The sequence below is a fragment of the Hyperolius riggenbachi genome, chromosome 9 (genome assembly GCF_040937935.1).
Source record: "Hyperolius riggenbachi isolate aHypRig1 chromosome 9, aHypRig1.pri, whole genome shotgun sequence".
NCBI classification, from domain to species: domain Eukaryota; kingdom Metazoa; phylum Chordata; class Amphibia; order Anura; family Hyperoliidae; genus Hyperolius; species Hyperolius riggenbachi.
This window is the reverse complement of record NC_090654.1, coordinates 38,991,253-39,013,065: the sequence shown is the minus strand read 5'-3', so window position 1 is coordinate 39,013,065 and position 21,813 is coordinate 38,991,253. Positions and strand designations below refer to the sequence as shown.

General features: G+C 47.0%; 1 protein-coding gene across 3 annotated transcripts in view; it reads left to right on the top strand.

Annotated features, from left to right (window-relative positions):
• The window catches only part of LOC137531563 (copine-8-like), a 333,786-nt gene that overhangs the window by 153,446 nt on the left and 158,527 nt on the right, over nt 1-21,813 (top strand). For all 3 annotated transcript variants that reach the window (XM_068251482.1, XM_068251484.1, XM_068251483.1), the window contains one exon: nt 17,968-18,007. In XM_068251482.1, coding sequence (XP_068107583.1) covers nt 17,968-18,007 — 40 coding nt within the window. The remainder of the gene's footprint in view (nt 1-17,967; nt 18,008-21,813) is intronic.

Below are 21,813 nucleotides of genomic sequence, written 5' to 3'. Positions count from 1 at the left end.
AAGGGAAGGACTCCTACAAGGTTTTATACCTCTCAGCATGCCAGCGAGTTTCCTGCAGGAAACACATTAATATTTAGCAGCGTCTGGAATGCTGTTGACGAAGCAGGGAAAAGTCTCCGCCGTCTTTGATTGACAGCGCAAAAACAGTAGCGCGACCCCTTCCTCCCTGGCATGGGGCCGGCGGGGTCAGGTCTCTCTTGCATGCCAGTGAATGGCCCGTACCCCTGGGAACCAGAGTGCTGCCAAGTGTCAGTCATCCTGTCTGCGTCTGGCTCAGCCATTGGAATCACTTCACACTTCCTTGTGTGCTTAGGCAGCTGAGGCGCCAGCGACATGGTCATTTGTAATGTGACGGCTGCACGGCAGTAACTTCCCCAGCCGCTTGCCCGCTCCTTGTCCCATGCTAATTTATGCTAATGGCTGGCTGCCGCTTCCAGGAGATGACAGATTTTCCGGTGAGGTGATTCGCTCGGGCTCCATAGGTAGCCGAGTCGCTCAGGGAAATTGTCTTCCCTCTCGGTTAAATTTAAGTTTAAAGTGAATGATTTAAAGGATAAGTCTTCATGGTCGCTAATCGCTATAGGTGTTTGTGCGCGCAGCAGTGCATGATGGAAAGTGGAGATCAGATGCATGTATACATTAAAAAAAAGGCTCTCGACCATTTTGGCGATTGCGATAGTAAAATATCGGTACTTAACACCTATATTTTACTATTAAAGTGTAAAAACGATTGTAAATTAGCGATATTAAATACCGACATTTTACTACAGCTAAACCTGATGTCTAACTTTAACTGCTATCCCCCTACACAAATATCTTACCTGACGCCCCCCCCCCCCACACACACACACACACTTACGCACACATGCACACAAACACCCTTCCAGGTGCCTAACCCTAACATCGCCCCCCGCATAAACACACTTCCTGATGCCTAACCACTCCTCCTGCACAAACACCCTTCCTGACACCAAACCCTAACTATCTCCCCCCCCCCCCCAGCACAAACACCCTTCTTGATGCCTAACCCTAACCATCTCCCCTGCACAAACTCCCTTCCTGACGCCTAACCCTAACCATCGCTCCTGCACAAACTCCCTTCCTGACGCCTAACCATCTCCCCTGCACAAACTCCCTTCCTGACGCCTAACCCTGACCATCTCCCCTGCACAAACTCCCTTCTTGACGCCTAACCATCTCCCCTGCACAAACTCCCTTCCTGACGACTAACCCTAACCATCTCCCCTGCACAAACTCCCTTCTTGACGCCTAACCATCTCCCCTGCACAAACTCCCTTCCTGACGACTAACCCTAACCATCTCTCCTGCACAAACTCCCTTCCTGACTCCTAACCCTAACCATCTCCCCTGCACAAACTCCCTTCCTGACGCCTAACCCTAACCATCTCCCCTGCACAAACACCCTTCCTGATGCCTAACCATAACCATCTCCCCTGCACAAACACCCTTCCTGACGCCTAACCATAACCATCTCCCCTGCACAAACACCCTTCCTGACGCCTAACCCTGACCATCTCCGCTGCACAAACACCCTTCCTGACGCCTAACCCTAACTGTCTCCTCCTGCACAAACACCCTTCCTGATGCCTAACCATAACCATCTCCCCTGCACAAACTCCCTTCCTGACGCCTAACCCTAACCATCTCCTCTGCACAAACACCCTTCCTGACGCCTAACCCTAACTGTCTCCTCCTGCACAAACACCCTTCTTGACGCCTAACCCTAACTGTCTCCTACTGCACAAACACCCTTCCTGACGCCTAACCCTAACTGTCTCCTCCTGCACAAACACCCTTCCTGACGCCTACCCCTAACCCCCCCTCCCTGCACAAACACCCTTCCTGCTGCCTAACCCTAACTTCCCCCCCACTTGCACAAACACCTTTCCTGACGCCTAATTCTAACCATCCCCCCTGCACAAACGCCCCTCCTGAGGCCTAACCCTAACCACCCCTCCTGCATAAACGCCCCTCCTGAGGCCTAATCCACACCGATCTCCGCACAAATCCGCTTCCTGGTGCTTAACCCTAACCTTGACATCTAACACCCCCACACTCCGCTAGCGAGAAAAATGTAGGTGCCGCCATAGGGTTTGATTACATTTATCAGCAATGAAGGGACATTTGGATTCCCATGGTGCTCAATAAATATTGGGATTTTAAACTTCCCTTCTTTGCCAATAAATGTAATATGGAACCCTATGGCGCACTGACATCACCCACATTTTCCTTGCAAGTGGGCATCCAAATGTCCTGCTTCCCGGACCTTTTGCTTTAAATGGTCTCTCACACGCTTACTCCAATGCACGACAAACGACTGCACATAGTTTTCCATACAGCACACGTCTGTCATTCTTGACAAATATAGGGGCATATTCACTAAACTGCGGCGAACAGAATAACATACGTAAGACTTTGAGACCTGGGGCCTGGTGGAGGGACCTCACAGGTCACTACATGAATTGGATACAGGTAGAGATGGTCAAAATTATACTAATAAATTCAAGTTGATGCAAATTTATGAAGCATGGAACCTAAGGTAAGCACAGAGGGTATACTCATGCTGGATCCAAATACCTCTGTGCAGTGGCGTAGCAAGACAAGACAAATAACATTTATATTGCGCTTTTCTCCTGGTGGACTGAAAGCGCCAGAGCTGCAGCCACTAGGATGCGCTCTATAGGTAGCAGCAGTGTTAGGGAGTCTTGCCCAAGGACTCCTGACTGGCTTACTGAACAGGAAGAGCCAAGATTTGAACCCAGGTCCCCTGTGTCAGAGGCAGTGCCTTTCACCATTATACAATCTAGGGGTGCAGTAGGGAATGCAGAGGTTGTGACCACACCGGGGCCCTTGGGCCAGCCCTGAGGGGCCCATGCTCAAGGGCAGTATTAGCTCTTTATTGGTCCTGCAATGATCTCTCCTATTGATGCTTTGAATAGTAGTAATCATTAGCAAACCGTTCCCCATCTCCTTCTTGCAACGCTGACATTTTCAGACAGAAAGAGGCGGTCTTGCAGCAATATTCCCTCTGCCATCCTTTTCTCCATTCACAACCTTATGGTGCATACACACATCCAATTGTGATTGGCCAATCACTGACCAATTTTACCACCTCCATGGAGTATGATGGCCTTCAGACTTTGAAACAGATTGTGCATTAAGCTCTCTTACTGCATGAAAGTGATACAATTGGCCAGTGATTGGCCGATCAAAATTGTACCAGGCTTTAAAGGATACCAGAGCCAAAATCAATATGGGGGTAGCAGGCATGTACGGAAGGCGAACGCAACGCGCTGATATGAACTACCCCATAAGGATTTATTGCACTCGCGATTTCAGGGCGTTTTTTAAATATCGCCGGCACTCAAAAAAAGCGCAAAACGCCCTGGTGGGAACAAGCCCAAATACTTTTACCCACAGCCCCTCAACAAGCATGCAGATCAGGTGCTCTGACTGACGTCAGACTGGATTAGCTGCATGCTTGTTTCAGGTGTGTGATTCAGCCACTACTGCAGCCAAAGAGATCAGCAGGATGCCAGGCAACTGCTATTGTTTAAAAGGAAACATCCATCAGTTAAAGAGGAACTCCAGTGAAAATAATGTAATAAAAAAATGCTTCATTTTTACAATAATTATGTATAAATGATTTAGTCAGTGTTTGCTCATTGTAAAATCTTTTTAATCCCTGATTTTCATTCTGACATTTATCACATGGTGACATTTTTACTGTTGGCAGGTGATGTAGCTGCTGCATGTTTTTTTGGCAGTTGGAAACAACTCTAAACAGCTATTTCCCACAATGCAACAAGGTTCACAGACAGGAAACTGCCAGGAGTACCACGGTCCTCAGAGTTTCTTGTGGGAGGGGTTTCACCACAATATCAGCCATACAGCGCCCCCTGATGGTCTGTTTGTGAAAAGGAATAGATTTCTCATGTAAAAGGGGGTATCAGCTACTGATTGGGATAAAGTTCAATTCTTGGTCGGAGTTTCTCTTTAAGGTTCCCTTTAATTTGACATGCATGTGAGTCCTGCAAAAAAAACCCCCAAAAAACAGTCACTTCCAAGCTGACCAAACTATTGCCGGTGAGCCACTCTGGCCCCATCAACTGTGTTTTACAGAACAGCAGCAATCCCGAGGCTAAGGTCTTTGTTTTTAAAATACAGATCACATCCACATTTAAAAAGTAAAGCAGGGTTTTGCTGGGACTTGTACATTTGTACCGACCAGCGTCAGTTCTGGAGGAAAATCTGACTGACATTTAGAGAGTGCAGGCAAATGCGGTTATTAATACACAGCAATTACCATAAATACAATTTAGCTGTGCAGTTACCCGAGATTAATCTCCAACATAAAGGTCAATATCCATGGCTGCACACGGCACAATCCTTCCTAGCACTGTTTGGATTTACACATTCGGCCATATTTACAGGGTCAGCACTCTCAAAATTCTAATTTTGGTAGTTGCTGGAGAGTTCAAGCGTCAGTCCAGATGTTTTCGTAGCACTCTGAAAGTTCTTAAAGTGGACCCCAACTCTTGCACAGCACACAATTGAAAGTCTTTATTCCACTTTGCTGAAGAAATTCACTGCTCTGTGTTCTGTGTTTGTTTAGCCAGATCAAGTTGTCTAATTAGTTATTAGCAGCTGTGAATAGACTGCAGGAGCACTGCCAAGGCAGCTCTCCCTTTAAAGGGGAACTTCAGCCTAAACAAACATACTGTCATCAAGTTACATTACTTATGTTAATTAGAATAGATAGGTAATATAATCTCTTACCCACCCTGTTTTAAAAGAACAGGCAAAGGTTTGTGATTCATGGGGGCTGCCATCTTTGTCATGGGGGCAGCCATCTTTTTGGTTGAAAGGAGGTGACAAGGAGCAGGAGACACAGTTCCAACTGTCCTGTGTCCTGATTACCCCTCCCAGCTGCACACGCTAGGCTTCAAATGTCAAATTCAAAATGTAAAAAAAAAAAATTGCACCAAAACAGCAGAACGAGAACAACAAAATCAGAAACCCCATCATGCTTTGCACAGCATCAGGGGAAAAAAGCCCGGGCAGTTTTCTTCTGTGCAGCTAAAAATGAGGCTTGTATAAGAGAAACAAAGTTCTGATGCTGTGAAACTGTTAAAGAAACACCAAGCCTTTTCAGTGCTGCTGAGTCGATTTTTAGTCCGGAGGTTCACTTTAAGGTAAACACTGAGGCTAAACCCTTTCAGTGCTCTCTGGAAAGTGAAACCCAGTTATACCTTGAAGAGGGGTTTTTCCCATAAAGGTTATCATGCTGTGGATAAGCTTTTAGGGGAAAGATGAAGTTCTCAGTTTAATCCCACTTTAAAGCCTGGATAAACTTTTCCATTTGTAGCCCCCATTACCCTCCCATCCAGCCTAAATAGATAAAGGTAGTTGCTCTGCCCCATAACCCCTCCCTCATACTCATCAGGAGTCTCAAGAGTCACAGTGATGATGTCACATTACTCTGACCTTCATCTGGGTCCAAGCTGGCTTCTTGCAGTGGGCGGGCAGCTGTGTTGTACCTGGAAGGGGGCGTGGCACTCACTTCTCTCTAAAGGCTCATACACACCAGCCTGATTGCTCCCTCGACACCGTCCTCCGCCTCCTCGATCTTCTGTAAGGGCTCATTTCCACTAGTGCGGCGTGCGTCTCGTAGACGCACGCCGACACTGAGCGGGTGGGCGGGATCGCAGGCGAATCCCATGAGCTGTACCATGCACGGCTATGGGAATCACAGCCTCCGCCACAAATTCTGTAGGAGGTTCCGGCCGAATCGCTACTGCAAGCGATTCGGCCGGCGGCGCCGTTATACCCTATGGCAGAGTTTCCCTGCACGATTTGCCTGCGGGGAAACTCTGCGGATTCGCGTCCGTTTCCGGAAGAGTGGAAACGGGCCCTAAGGAGTCCTAGTATCTTGGCCAATCAGGGCTTACTGGGCATGTGCGGCCCGGCAATACGACCCATCCTGCCATGCTCCCATCGGCGGGAGCTTTCTGTGCGCAGACGCAGAACTCTCCTGCCTGCGGGCGTGAGAAGGGGGAGCGAGCGCAGCCACTCTGTGCATGCGCCGACTCGCCCCGACTGGCCAAAGTTACCGGGGTCCCTTAGATTTCTGGTACACTTTAAGAACACACTCTGCCACTGAATATTTACTCAGCAGTGGCAAAGCATCAGTGCGTTGAGTGTCCGTTAAAGAGGAACTGTACTGAAAATAACATAACATAATGAATAAAATAGCTTATTGTTTACAATATTAGATTATTTAGTCAGTATTTACCCATTAACTTAGAAAAAGGAGGCCCATATGAACAGCACCACTCAAATATACAACATTGTATTCAGAAAATCACATATATATAATGACATATGAAATTCAACAAAAGTTAAAAACAATTAAAACAGACAGCATAGTCATATAGCAATCAATCATGTCCTTTTAACAAATAATATATGCATAAATATGCAATGTAATATGATGGTATATCAAATTATACTAGTAAAGATATAATAGTGCCAGCCTAGTGGGCATCAAATCAGAGCCCACCAGTGGTTGAACCCGGGTTCAGTAATAGTGCAACAGTGTTGACATAGAAGCTCAACAATGCAATACTAGGGGCTCGATTCAGTAAACCGTGCTAAGTGTTAGCACGCCTGTGAAAAGCCCTATATCATGCCTAAAGTTAGTTTAGGCATGATAAATTCACATCTAAAGACTTTAGGCATGATAACTAGGGTGCTAACTGGGTTAGCACCCTTTACTAAATTCACATCGCGCGCACAGTCCCATGCGCAAAACTTTGTGCGCACACAGCAAAAACAGCTCACCCGATGCGCCTATAAGGTCGCATTGGGTGCGACCTTAACGTCGCACCATGTGACGCATCAACGCACCGTTTTCGGCGCACCGCGATGCGACATTTCGCACACACCGCGCTGTGCTCACGCAAAGTTTTCAGTGTGGGACTTTGCGCGCGATGTAAATTTAGTAAACGGTGATAACCCAATTAGCACCCTAGTTATCACGCCCAAAGTCTTAAGGCGTGCTAACTGGGTTAGCACCGTTTACTGAATCAATCCCTAGTGATCAAAATATATTAAAAAAGTGCTAGTGCAAAAAATATATTTATAGGTGAAACCAGTAAAGAGTAATAAACTGCAAAAATCTAACAGGAGCAGCCTATGTGGTAAAGTGCATGAAAAGTATAGGAGTGTGTCAAAAAAAGTTGGAGATACTTAGGACAGGATGGTATTCAGGCAGCGCAGTGCAGCTGAGGAAGGCTGGGGTCCCCTCAAGACAGTCTCACTAGCTCCGCGGGCGTCACCCCGCTTTGAAAGGATCTTTCCTCTCCCTGATTCACTTTCTGAAATGTGTCACTGGTGGTGATATCTTTAGTTCTGCCAGGTGATCTGTACGAAATGTTTGTTACTGAGCGTTCTATGCACAGAGGTAGATAATAGTAGCTTGGCAGTTGGGGAAAAAAAGTTATTTCCCACAATGCAACGAGGTTCACAGACAGCAAATTGTCAGGACCTTGGTCATGACATCACACTGTGGGAGGGGTTTCACCACAATATCAGCCATACAGACCCCTGTGATGATCTATTCGAAAAAAGGTAACGATTTTTCATGGAAAGGGGGTCTCAGCTACTGATTGGGATGAAGTACAATCCTTAGTTAAAGTTCCTCTTTAAACTGCTATCTTGATATTGTGGTGTGGAGTAAGCAGCCACATAAATAGTCAAAAAAGCAGCAGCCATGTTTTTTTACTTCCTTCTCTCCCACAGGCGTAGCGCCCTGTGCCTAATTATAAATTAAACTGACTTCTCGCACAGCGTGTTTCGTACATTTGAATAAAAAATTTACAACGCTTGTGACATTCTCAGAGTCTTCCCGCCGTCACGCCAACAGACGGAAGGGAAGCTTCAAGTCAAGGTGGATCATCGCGCTCGGCTTGATGTCGCGCAAGCTTGGTGAGTCAGCCGGAGCGGAATATTCCCAGCGAAGGGCGGATGAAAAGAACGCCCGACTGGGGCTCACGTAACCGCGCCACGTCACACGGGCGCAGAGCAGGAATCTTTTCATCTCTCACAAATAGGAAGCGAGAGGCACGTACTTATCTCCGCTACCAGCATTTAAACCGCCAGAGGTATTATACCAAGAATAGGAGTACTGGCAAAACAGAAGAGCCACTGCAAAAAAAAAATTATGAAAATAATAAAAGTGATTGTTCACTCCAACAATGTTGCAATGCGTTTCATGGGAATATAGCCGCTTCCTCAGGCAGTATAAAAGGAGCAACTGTGTATCACATGAAAGAGGCCAGGCCACTCTGGCTTGTCCGTGTGATGCACAGTTGTGAAAGGGCCCTGAGGGTCAAGAGCAGGGACGGATCAAGACCAAGTTGCGCCTGGGGCAAGGTCAGGTTTTGGCGCCTAAAGGTCAGGTTTCGGCGCCTAAACTGCCATTCATTTTGCCGCCTTTTTAAGAATTCAACAAACTGCGCCTGGGGCAAGATACCCGCTTGCCCCCCCCCCCCCCCCCCCCCAGATCCGTCCCTGGTCAAGAGAGGTGTTTTTTGTAATGGGGCATTACAGAAAAGGTGCTTTTTATAAGGCTTAAGCCCCGTACACAAGCTAGAGGGTTCTCGGTCATGGCGGTCAGTCTCTGCTGAGAATCTAGCCTGTGTACAGCAGCTCCAATGCATATCCGAGATTCAACATGCTGGAGCATCGCAGCTTATTGTAGGCGGAGCCCATTGTACTGCTCTGTACCACTCCCTCTCCATCATGTGCCACGCCCATTGTTCTCCTCACCCCTTCCTCTCCATTGTGTGCCATACCCATTGTTTTCCTCCTTACCCCTCCCACTCCATCATGTGCCACGCACATTGTTCTCGTTACCCCTCCCACTCCATCATGTGCCACGCACATTATTCTCCTCACCCCTCCCTCTCCATTGTATGCCACGCCCATTGATCTCTTCGTTACCTCTCCCTCTCCATAGTGCACCACGCCCATTGTTCTACTCATTACTTCTCCCTCTCCAACATGTTCTCCTCGTTACCCCTCCCTCTCATTGTATGCCATGCCCATTATTCTCCTCACCCCTCCCTCTCCATTGTAAGCTGTGCCCATTGCTCTCCTCCTTACTCCTCCCTCTCCATCATGTGCCACAACCATTGTTCTCGTTGTCCCTCCCTTTCCATTGTATGCCACACCCCTTGTTCTCTTTACTTCTCCCTCTCTATCGTATGCCACGCTCATTGCTCTCCCCGTTACCCCTCCCTCTCTGTCTTGCCCTGCGCAGTCGTTTTATAGCAACAGAATGCTTCATCAGCATCTAGGCTAGTGGCACGTACAACAGGGGGAGACATGGCAGTGCATCCTCAGAGCAGGCTGCATCTGAATAACTACCTACAGAGGTGTGCAGAGCCCCCAGAGGCAACATACACACCTTGTATTCAAAACAGATGCTAAGTTAGGCGTTAAACCCTAACCTCTGATAGAAATGAAATGCAAGCATAAATATCAAAAATGGTAGCAGCTAGCCAAAGGTAAACTGTTTTCAGACAGCAGGGAGAGGTGGCAGCGCTTCCCAAAGCAGGCTGCATTGGGGCCATTAGAGAGGCACTCTCGTCCGCAATACACTGCTCTTAAAGGGAACCCAAACTGAGAAGGATATGGATTGTACCTTTTAAAATAATACCAGCTGCCTGACTTTGCTGCTGATCCTGTGTCTATAATACTTTTAGCCACAGCCCCTGAACAAGCATGCAGATCAGGTGCCCTGACTGAAGTCAGACTGGATTAGCTGCATCCTTGTTTCAGGAGTGTGATTCAGCCACTACTGCTGCCAAAGAGATCAGCAATACTGCCAGGCAACTGGTATTATTTAAAAGGAATCCTCCATATCCCTCTCAGTTAAGGTTCCCTTTAAGGCACTATTGTATTGACATGAGGAAGCGGACCAGCACCCGTGAAACGCGTTGTCTATTGTGCGTGAAATAGACGTATACTTACCTTTTGTGGTTTGTCCTTGAGGAGGTAAGATCTATATACTCCTAGATATTTACTTTAAGAAATCAGACACTTAGGGCAACTCCAACAGAGTACCTAGTCCTGATCCTTGCGGGTGACAGTAATGGCGCATGTACCCTTACATCAGTTCTTCCCCCGCTGAATCACTACAGGATCTCTTTATGTCTGGGTTTGAATGACGGCTGGGATTTTCATGTGGTTAAACAAGTGTTTCCGGCAGTATGCCGCTCTGACAGAGTCCGTATTGTTCAGCCGCTGATAATATCTCTGCGGTGATAGGATGCCGGAATCAGAGCTATCCGGGAAGGTCGGCACAAGAGAAGTCCTTTATTCTTCTGCAATGAAGCTCTGCTATAAATACATAATAATACTGATCATGCTGAAAAGGCTTTATGCGGTGATGGCCTTGCAGGATCCCTCCATTCAGACACAAGTGGGAGAGGCCTTGACAGGTTGTTGCATAAACTGTTCTCAGCATGAATAGAGTTTCTCTATGACTGCTTGTGGGAGTGTACTGACCTTACTGAGGAGCTGCAACATGATGGGTTATTATTGCTGACTTCCCCTTCCAACCACCATACTGTACATACCCGGACATATGGACCCCATCCACCCCGCTATACCTGAAATGACACAAGGGCTTCAAATTGGATTTAATGGGCCAAAGCAGCCCTCTTATTAAACCAACATGTAAACAATATGATCAACCTCAAATAGAAACCGAATCCAGGAGCAACAACGCTGTATCCAATGTAAAAACTTCTATAATAAAGAAAGTTATACTTATCAGCACAAAACAGCAGCAGAGGAGGTGTGGAGAAGGGTCGCCGTTCGTTTCGCCCTGCAATATGGGCTTTTTCAAGACTGTATCATGCTAGGCATTTAGTGTTAGGTTTAAGTAGGGAGAGGTTAGTGTTAGGCACAGGGCTGCGGAGTTGGTTAAAAAATCATCCAACTCCACCTCCTCAGTTTATGAAACCTCCGACTCCCGGTACCCAAAATTGCTCCGACTCCAGGTACTCAAAATTGCTTAGACTCCGACTCCTTAGTCTAATTTTTACAAAAGCTATGAAGTTGGTTCAGAAATCATCCGACTCAGACTCATCAGTTTATTGAAACCTCCGACTCCAGTTACCCAAAATTGCTCCGATTCCACAGCCCAGGTTAGGCATAGGTGGGGGGTTAGTGTTAGACGTACTGTAGGTCTAAGGTTAGTGTTAGGCATAGGTGAGGGGATTAGTGTCAGGTGTAGGTAGGGGGGTTAGTGTTAGGTTTAAGTAAGGGGGTTAGTGTTAGGCATAGGTGGTGGTGATGGGGCTTGGGTTAGTGTTAGAAATCGGTGGGATGTTAGTGTAGGTGGAGGAAAGGTTGGGGGTTAGGGTTAAGTAGGGGGAGGTTGGTGTTAGGCATAGGTAGGGGAGAGTAGAGTCAGGTGTAGGTAGGAGGGAGGTTAGTGTTAGGCATAGGTGGGGGTAGGTGGTAGGCATAGGTGGGGGTTAGTGTTAGGTGTAACCAGGGGAAGTTTAGTGTTATATAGGTTAGGGAAGGTGATGGTAGAATATGAGCTGACATATTTGTTTCCTTTTAAAAATTACCATTTGCCTGGCAGTCTTGCTATTATTTCAGGCTTCATTAGTGTCTGTATCACACGCCTGAAACAAGCATGTAGCTAATCTAGTCAAACTTCAGTCAGAGCACCTGATCTGCATGCTTGTTGGGGCAGACAGTCAAGGGCTAATGAAACAACTGATTTGTGAACACCTTGGCTAGCAGAAAAATATGCAAAACTACATTCCGTCCAGCCAATGACCTGTGGCCAATACGCACAAACTGCCGCTTGCCACGCCCCTGGCCTTCTAGCCCCGCGACAAGCGGACTTGGAGCAATAAACAGAATGTTCTATAAAGCTTTACTGAATCCTCTGCAGACACAACTCTCCTGGGCACTTCTGTGTAAGCACAGCTTTAAATGAATGCTTGAGCAAATAGCGGGATTAGGGCCTGGCAGGCGGATCCTCCCGCTGTGGTAATGAACTAGCGGGCCAGGACGATTTCACAGTAAATTTGTCAGGACCATTTCCAGAGCCTTTCTCGCTGAAATTAATTAGCCAGGAGAGAGGAAACGGGGTCAGCAGAATCGTCTCGGGCTGGCGGTACCTGATTATGCACACTTCCGCGTCCAAATATAGCCCGCCGCTAATTTAGGTATATTTACATGCAGGACCCTATGGGAGAGTCAGCGCTGCGCTTATCAAGCACAGGAAAGATGAAACGTTGCCTGTAATTATGAGCTGTGTGTACAGATAAAAGCCGGCGATGTACAGAGGAGTAACCAATGGCGGAAACAGTATATAGAGCACAGTCCTTGCCGGCAGATGCTGCATAATGAGATCAAGAGGTGTTCGAAGTGCAAACCGGATATATCCTTAACACAATATGGCAGCTCCCCCGCTCTCTGGGCTTAAAGTATAAATATGCTTCAAATATAATTATGCTAAAGTGGCCCCAAATGTAACCCCGATCAGTAAACCAGTGCACCCTCCGAAGGGATCTGACGAGTGCCTGGCTTCCTATTGTTTAGCCGCTAACAGGTGTTCCGACTTTTTAGCCTACCTGTCAAGGGAGCTTACATTTTCTTCTGCGCTTGCGCAACTTCCTTCAATGCATGCTCAGCACCCATTCATGTCAACTCATGGGAAAGGGGCTATCAGCTACTGATTGAGATGTTCAATCCTTAGTTAAAGGTCCTCTTGAAAGCAGGATTGTTGGGCATAAAATCAAATTCCATTTACCCACTGATCTGGGTTTATTATGTAGTCTGCATCTTGACCCTGCACTGCAAGCATTCCAATATAATCATAAAAGTGCCTGCTGTAAGGAATTTTATCTCAGTCAGCCTGGCTCTATCCTGGTACATTGCCGAGGAGAGGGAAGCTTGTTATGTCCCCTCCTACATCCCTGCTCCTCACTGATTGGCTGAGTAACTGAGGGCAGTTCAGTGTGACAGGAGGCTGAGAAGGGAAATACACCTCACTCCTCTGCTGAAATACAATCTATGCTGTGCTCACATGTATTTACAAAGCAAGCTAGATGTGACAGGGCGATTTGTTGGAGAAAAAAAAGAGTAAGGTGGGAAATGACATCAGAATTGGCTTCAATCGAAAAAGTGTTTTTTTTTTCCTGTTATAGTATGGCTGTCCTTGATGCTTTAAGATAATACTGAGAATCTCCCGTGAGGAGATGCACTAGTCCAAAATCTGTCATGATAGTGGTCCTTTAAAGAGCACCCTAGACTGGCCTGGGGACCTCTTTCTATTCTACCAAAATAAATATAAGCAGAAGTGGAGTGTAAATGTTTAGAGCATATCATGTGTCATAACATAGCGCAGTCAGATTTTCAGGCACACCTGGCACAGAAAGCCAATTCAGGAAACTATTTTCATGCTTAATTTTCTACTTCAGAGCCATAATCAGTCCTTAGTGGGGGGATGCGGCGTGAATGTTAATGCTCCGCGGCGTGGCCTTGTAACATCGCGCCTTTACGTGCCAGGAGTTCTCTAAAAGGTGAGCGAGCTGAGAGGACAGTCTGCTTCCTATAAAGGACCCTCATCAAATGTGTGACTGTTATAAATGATGCAATACAACCTCCCAGAGAGATTCATATGGTCATTTGGCCTTTTTATGTAGAACAAGATTGTTTAAAGTGGACCTGAACTCTTGCACAGGACAGAGGAAAACATAGAGAAATGCACCCTGTATGTATTTAGGGAGTTTAGCCTGTCTAATCCCCCCCTCATCTGTGACTGATCACAACTGTAATTTGATCTCTCAGCTGTGTCAGCTCAGGTATCTCGGCAGTCCTCGGAAGAGCAGCTAATTTGTAAACACAGGGTGTTAACCCTATGTCTGCTTCCATGAAAGCAGGAAGTAGACACACTGCAGATTTATTGCAGCATTTGTATCAGCTGTAACAAAAAATGTTTTTCTTTAAAGGTCATTATGATGTTGTCTTTTAGAGCAGAGACGACGTTCTGAGTTCAGGTCCTCTTTAAAGCTGGGTCAAGGCAAGACCTCTAGAGCAGAGCAGCCCTCCCTTTTTCAGCCTTCAAGCTATTCAAAGATTACGAATTTCCGAATTGAAAATGAACGACCAGGAAAAGTCTCCCTACAGAGTAGTGTGCAGATAGGGAGCAGGCTACAAGTGACCAAGGCTCATGGGCCTGCGACTGGCATATGACGCATGCACCCGCCCACTTTACACCGGATACAGAATACCGCAGGGGCCAAAAAAGAGGTTTACTAAAACAGAACTTCTATTATATCCGGGTTTACTATACCAGGCGTGACTTACATATACTTATTATGGTGCTTGGCCGGGACATGGACATTTAGTTTACTACCGTATATACTCGCATATAAGCCGACCCATGTATAGGCCGAGGTACCCACTTTTCCCTCAGAAACTAGGAAAAAGTGATTAACTTGCATATAAGCCCGCTCCACAGTAGCCAGATGTTCCACCAGTACAAGTCAGCCCCCCTCCCCTTAACCAGATGTGCCCCAGGATGATACAGCTGTTTCTCAAGAAGCCACTAAATGGCATCATAGATATGAGACACAGTTATTGCCACACAGGAAGGATCCCCGATCATTGCACCGCTGGCCTGTTCCTTGCATGCGCCGCTCCACAAGCCAGGGGACACAGGTAGACTTGAGCAGCACACTCTGCACACCATGTTACAGGGGATGGGGGGAATGGACACAGCAGGGAGCCAGCTGGTAAGAGCAGGATCACTAGTGCACGATCCTTTCGCTCCTCTGCCAGTAACAAAACCTGCTCCATCATACATTCTGTTCCACTGACTCGCATATAAGCCGAAGGGGTAACTTGTCAACACATGTTTTATGCTGAAAAATTAGGCTTATATGCGAGTATATACAGTATACCCAAATGATTAATATATCAGAGTTTACTATAACAAGACTATACTGTAATATGCTTCCAATGTTAGCCTGCATTTTAGGAATGGGGCGGTTATCACAACGGTACGATAGAGTGTTCTAGGAATTACCACAGATCAGGGCGTGCCACAGTTAGCTAGATAATAATCGAACGCACAACTAACTCAATGAAAGATTTGGCCGTATAGCGATAATGCCACGCAGCACGCAGGCAGGTGGCGTTGGCTGTGGAGGGAGTCATGTGCGCCGTTCAGCGACGCCTGTCTCTAGCGCAGCCCAAGAAATTTGTAAATTACCCCCTCGGAGGAAGTGCGAGGCGTCTAATTGTTTCTCAGTGAACTGAGAAAGACAAAACTCTGCCTGATAACGGTAATTTCCACATATCTCATTATTGAATTCAATTAAGTGTTTCTACTGGCTCCATAAACACCGGATCCCTGTTGTGTGAACAGTACAAGCAGAGTCGTGCGCAGGAATAGCCAAATCGAGGACTTTATTTTAGCAAATCATGTGCAGCAACTTATACTTAAAGAGGAACTGTAGCGAAAAGGGGGAAAAATCAATACATTACAGAGTAAGAAGTTAAAAAATAGGAGAGAGATCAAGAAATGATTGATATTCGCCATGTAATTTATTCATGTTGTTTGATCCACAATCAGCCAGCATGTAATCATCTTTACTACTGGCAGACATGAAAAAGACAGCACCAACTGCCATTATCTATAACCACACCCCCTAACAATGCGATAAGCTAAAAGGTTTTTTTATAGATATGTATATGGACAATGGGGAATACTGGTTGCTAGGCACTGGAAACAGCTGTTATTTCCCTGAATGCAACAAGGCTCCCACAGTGTGATGTGAGCACCTAGGTGCTGACATCACACTGTGGGAGGGGTTTCACCACAATATCAGCCATACAGTCGTCCCAGATAATCTAGTTGAGAAAAGGAATAGATTTCTCATGGGAAAGGGGGTATCAGCTACTGATTGGGATGAAGTTCAATCCTTAGTTACAGTTCCTCTTTAAAGAAAACCTACAGTGAGTGGCATATGGTGGCTGCAATTATTACAGTATTTCCTTGAGGGCCATTTTACACTGCACTGAGTTGTGCCACGTTGCGTCCCATTTTGGCAAATGGGATGCAACGCAACTCAACACAACGCATTACATGTAAAAGGGCCCATAAAGTAAACCTGAGACGAAAAGAATACAATAAAAAGATACTCACCTAAAAAGAGGAAAGCCTCTGGATCCACCTTCCTGTGTCCTCCAGGAGACCACTCCCATTTCCTGTGACCTTATTGTAAATCGTGGCCTCCTCTTCATGCACGAGTGCGTCCATGCTGCACAAGCGAGAGCGCCTGCACATTAGCATGGAGGTGCTTGTGGATGTGTGGCTTACAGCACGCCGCCATACTCGCGCACTCATGCAGACACAGCTGCACTATGGTCAAGCCCTTGTAGGACATTTCCTGGGGGTCTGCACGTTACAAAAGTGGGGGTCGAGAGGACATGGGGGAGCCTCTGCAGGATCCCGAGGGTTCCTCCTTCTTAGGTTAGTATCTTTTTTTATCCCTTCGGATCTCCTCAGGTACAGTTTAAACAATACCCGTTGCCTGGCAGTCCTAATGATCTCTTCGGCTGCAGTAGTGTCTGAATCACACACCTGCAACAAGCATGCAGCTAATCCAGTCAGACTTCAGTCAGAGCACCTGATCTGCATGCTTGTTCAGGGTCTATAGCTTGAAGAATCAGAGTCAGAGAATGAGCAGGACAGCCAGGGAATGTGCATCGTTTAGAAGAAAGTAAATATGGCAGCCTCCTTATTCCCTCCACTTCAGGTGTGCTTTAAAACATTACAGTCAAATTTTCCCTCCATTCCAGTTGATAAAAATATAAATATAAATTCTAAGAACAAGCTGTTGAAAATGTAAAAGCGTGAAGGGGTTAATACGTTTACTGAGCCCTGAACACTCCAGTCTCCTGAGAGATAGAGGATTTATCTCTGACTGCATTCATATCAGGGAGCTTCTGAGTGCAAGCTAAAGTGATACAAATCTGTACAGTCAGAAAAATAGCAGTGTGGTACTTACAGAATGAACCAGGCATTACATTATTCAGCAAGATGGCTTCATCCGTGATAGTATATATAACATCTGTGTGGCTTATGTCACTTTTTGGCCACGCCTGCTCCTCCCTGCTTCTTGGGCTCAGTACTGCAGGAATCTCCCAGGTATAGCATTCAGAACACAGTGGGGTATTATTGAGCCTTTATAGTTGCAGTGCTTCTTTGGGCACAGAAGAGGGCAGCAGGCAGCAGAGGGACAAAGCAAGATGATTTACTCCCCTAGAGGGCGTCACCTATTTTAGCACTTAGAGAGAACCAGAGATGAAGCACCCTCTTGTAGTTTACCTTATAAATCAGTGGGAACATGACAGTAAACACCTAATCTGCTCTTTGTTTCATTGTTCTCTGTTTAATCTGACTGTTATCACCTCTGATAAGAATCCCTGACTGAGCACTCAGTCTAGCTTTGCTAAGGAAAGATTATAGCTGAGTCTGTCTTCTCTGGTGTCTTTTCAAGCCCAAGCCTGCCCCCTTGTGGCTCTGCTATAATGACTCAGCTTTAATTATTCCCTGCAAAGCCAGACTGAATGCTCAGTCAAGGATTCTTATCACAGCACTTTTAGCAGTGAGGATGAAACAGAGAGCATGGTAAGTGTTTTCTCTAATGTTCTTATTGATATATATAGTAAAATACACAAGGGTGCTTCGTCTCTGGTTCCCTTTAGGTGAGGTAGGGGAGGGTCTTATTACACAGGTCATGAAACTGTTTCAACATTCCTAAAAACCTCATCCCATTGCTGAAATCTATTGCTTATGTATTTTTTTTCACATTGCGCTTAATTTTCCTTTGTATTCAGGTTCAATGTGGACTCCCGGAGCTGCAATATATCAAAACATGTGAGTGCCGCCGTCTCTGGCAATAATAACACTTGTTACTAGGTCGTCCATCAATCACTCCATAATGTGCGGCTGACTCCCTCTGGCACCTGTCATCCACAATGCATACGTCTGTGTGTATATGTATATACATTCTGTAGGTACAGCGCTGATCGCTTCTCTCTCTCTCTGTCTCTCTTTGCATCACTGTTCCTGGGAACTGCAGAAGGTAAGTGTGGGTAAAATACTGACTTCTGGAACCTCGATTCATAAAACATATCTAATATTCATCTCTCCTTATCTGTCATAAAGCGAAGGTCCAGGATGATTAAAGGGACACTTAAGTCAAACAAAAAAATGAGTTTTACTCACCTGGGGCTTCCAATAACCCGCTGCAGCTGTCCGGTGCCCTCGCCATCTCCCTCCGATCCTCCTGGCCCCGCCGGCAGCCACTTCCTGTTTCGGTGACAGGTGCTGACAGGCTGGGGACTCGAGTGATTCTTCGCGTTCCTGGCCACAATAGCGCCATCTATGCTGCTATAGCATATATCATATACCATATAGCAGCATAGAGGGTGCTAATGTGTCTGGGAACGCAAAGAATCACTCGCGTCCCCAGCCTGTCAGCTCCTGTCACCGAAACAGGAAGTGGCTGCTGGCGGGGCCAGGAGGGGCGGAGGGAGACGACAAGGGCACCGGACAGCTGCAGGGGGCTATTAGAAGCCCTAGGTGAGTACAACTCATTTTTTTGTTTGACTTAAGTGTCCCTTTAAAAAGTAAAAATCTACTTACCTGGGGCTTCCTCCTGCCCCTGACAGCCGTCCTGAGGCCTCGCTGGAGTTGCACTGACATCATCCGAACTGTACTGCGCAGGCACAGAACTACTGCACCTGCGCAGTACTGTCTGGATGATGTCAGCGCGACTCCTTGAGCCGCACGCTGAAGTGCGGGAGGCATTTTGTACCAGAGGGGGTCAAGCTGCTGCGAGGGCACAGGATGGCTGTCAGGGGCTGGAGGAGGTAGATTTTTACTTTTTAATCATCCTGGACCTACCCTTTAAAGGGATCCAGGCTGCTTTTTTTTCCTGCATTTTGTCCTGATTTCTAGCTGCAGGACCTGCCCCCCCCTTCCATCTGCCCTTATTTATCTATGGGATAAGGTTGCTTGGTTCACTTTAATTCAAGGTTTAACTCTGCTTGGGACTGAGTCACTAAACTAAAACCACTAGGAAAGTAAAGGGAACCAGAAAGCCCTTTAACGCAAAAGCAACGCTTAATATAAATTTGCCTTCTTAAAGTGGTATGAAACTAAACATTTCTTCTTTGTGCTAAAAGATTGTTCACAGCCTCAAACCTACTAACACACACAAAATTTGCCTCCACCATTGCACGATTTGCTGTTTATACAAATCGCAAACACTGGAGGGAGAATGGTCCCATAGGGATACATTATCCCTTCGCTTTTCTGATCTGAAGCCCTTCACTTCCCCAAACCCCTCTTATTTCACACTCTTTCTGAGATTGCCCCCTCTGAGCAGCGGAAACGGCTATTTAGCCGCAAGAAGAAATGGACGCGCAGGCACCGTGCCTGAATTTATCGTTTTTTGTAACGGCTATGATTCGGCAGCCCGACCTCTCCCTCCCCTTCTCTCCCAGCGCCGCCCTCCGTGCTCCCCTCTCGGACTGTACATGCGCACAGGGAAGCGATGTAAATACCTACCTCACCGCTAACGGCTATGATTCGGCAGCCCGACCTTTCCCTCCCCTTCTCTCCCAGCGCCGCCCTCCGTGCTCTGTGCTCCCCTCTCGGACTGTAAATGCGCACACGCCGCACAGGGAAGCGATGTAAATACCTACCTCACCGCCAATTTCCGCCGGTCTTCTCCTCTCTGCATAACCGATATACACACGCTTTTCAGCGTGTGTACAGCGGCTATGCACAGAGGAGAAGACCGGCAGTGAGTGAGCGGCAATTGGAGGTGAGATTTACATCGTTTCCCTGTGTGTGCACATTACTCTGAGTCCGAGAGGGGAGCACGGAGGGCGGCACTGGGAGAGAAGGGGAGGGAGAGGTCGGGCTGCCGAATCATAGCCGTTACAAAAAACGATAAAAACAGGCACGGCGCCTGCGCGTCCATTTCTTCTTGCGGCCAGTATTCTCGTACCGCTGAGCAGAGCTCTGGGGCTCCTCCCCTTGCCAGTCTCAGGGACTGCTGTCTGGATGCTGCACAGTCTCCTCCCTCTATAGACTTATCCTGGAGGGAGGGTGACTGCCTGACCAGCCTCTCCATGCCCGCAACCTCCCTCTTTCAGGAAAGTGGGGAAGTTGCTTCTGCAGCCATGCTCCCTCCCATCTGATCAGAGAGAGATCTGTGCCCTCCTCCCCCATGCATATGAAGTTGAAGTTGTCATGCTGGCACGAATCCTAGCCTCCTCCTCCGGAGTCCGCGGTAGAGCCTGTACCATGTGACACCATACCATGTTGTGATGTCGGTGCATGCGCTGGTGTCATGTGGTATAGCGGTGGCAGAAAAATATGCTGGACGCCGGTGTAGGTGAGGATTCGCACGGCGTGACAGGTGGGCAGAGAACACTCATCATGAGCCTGCGGAGACACTGGCCATTACTGCCGAGCACCTGACTGAGCCCTTGCGACTGAGATTTTCCAACATTTCCAATCAATCCTTTCAACTGATTTCAGACGGAAATTGATCGAAAGGATCGATCGGGGTGGCTATGTTTGCGGCGTCAACACCTGCCAGATTCGATCATTCTGGTTGAATTGGCTGGATATCGATTCCGAAAATCGAGTCATGTATGGGCACCCTCAATCAATCCCCAAGCCTAAGGCCAGTTACACACTGTAAACTGGCGGCAGCGATCCTGTGCGTGGCTTCCGCTGCACCGCCAGAAACAGACCTCGGGGAATATCGAGTAGTAACTGGCATTGGGCCGAGCAGGAAGTAATGCGCTCTTGCAGTCTCTTCCTGCACTCTCAATTCGGAAGCGTATTGTAAAAAAATGTTTATATCCCTACATCGCCATAGACTAACATGACTTCCGGGCCGATGCAGACTGCCGCAAGAAGAGGCGTGGTCACGTCGCTCTGGACCTGCAACGGGGATGCGTCACATCGCACCGTAACGTGGCAGTATGAAAGTCTCCATAGACTTTCATTGCCCGGCGGTGGGGTGCGGTAAAAAATACCACACCGCTCCACCTCGGTGTGTGAAAGAACCCTAACACTAATCTCCCCTAACCCCAATGCCTGGTACACGCAATGCTATTTTCCGTCAGATTGGCGGTTAAATTGATTATTCCCGAAAGGTCCAATCTAACTTCCGATTGTTTTTCTGATCAATTTTATATAGACCAGACAAATAACATTTATATTGCAGCCACTAGGGTGCGCTCTATATAGGCAGTGGCAGTGTTATGGAGTCTTGCCCAAGAACTCCTTACTGGATAGGTGCTGGCTTACTGAACAGAAAGAGCCAAAGTATGAACCCAGGTCTCCTGTGTCAGAGGCTGAGCCCTTAACCACTACACTTTCCAGCCACTGAAAGTATAGAAGTGATCTGAAAGTCGATCAGAAAAACAATCAGATCAAACCTGCCAGAAATAAGCGATTCCACCATCACTCTGATGGAAAATTGCATGGTGTGTACCAGGCATAAAACACCCTGTCTACCTGATGCGGGTGATGGGGTGAAGACCCCCAGTATCTGGCTCTCCAAATGACCGGCTGGTGGGAGGAATTCTTTCCACTGTAAAACAACATAAAACAGAATAAAACATTAATTTCTCAAAAGGAGAAATAAAAATAAC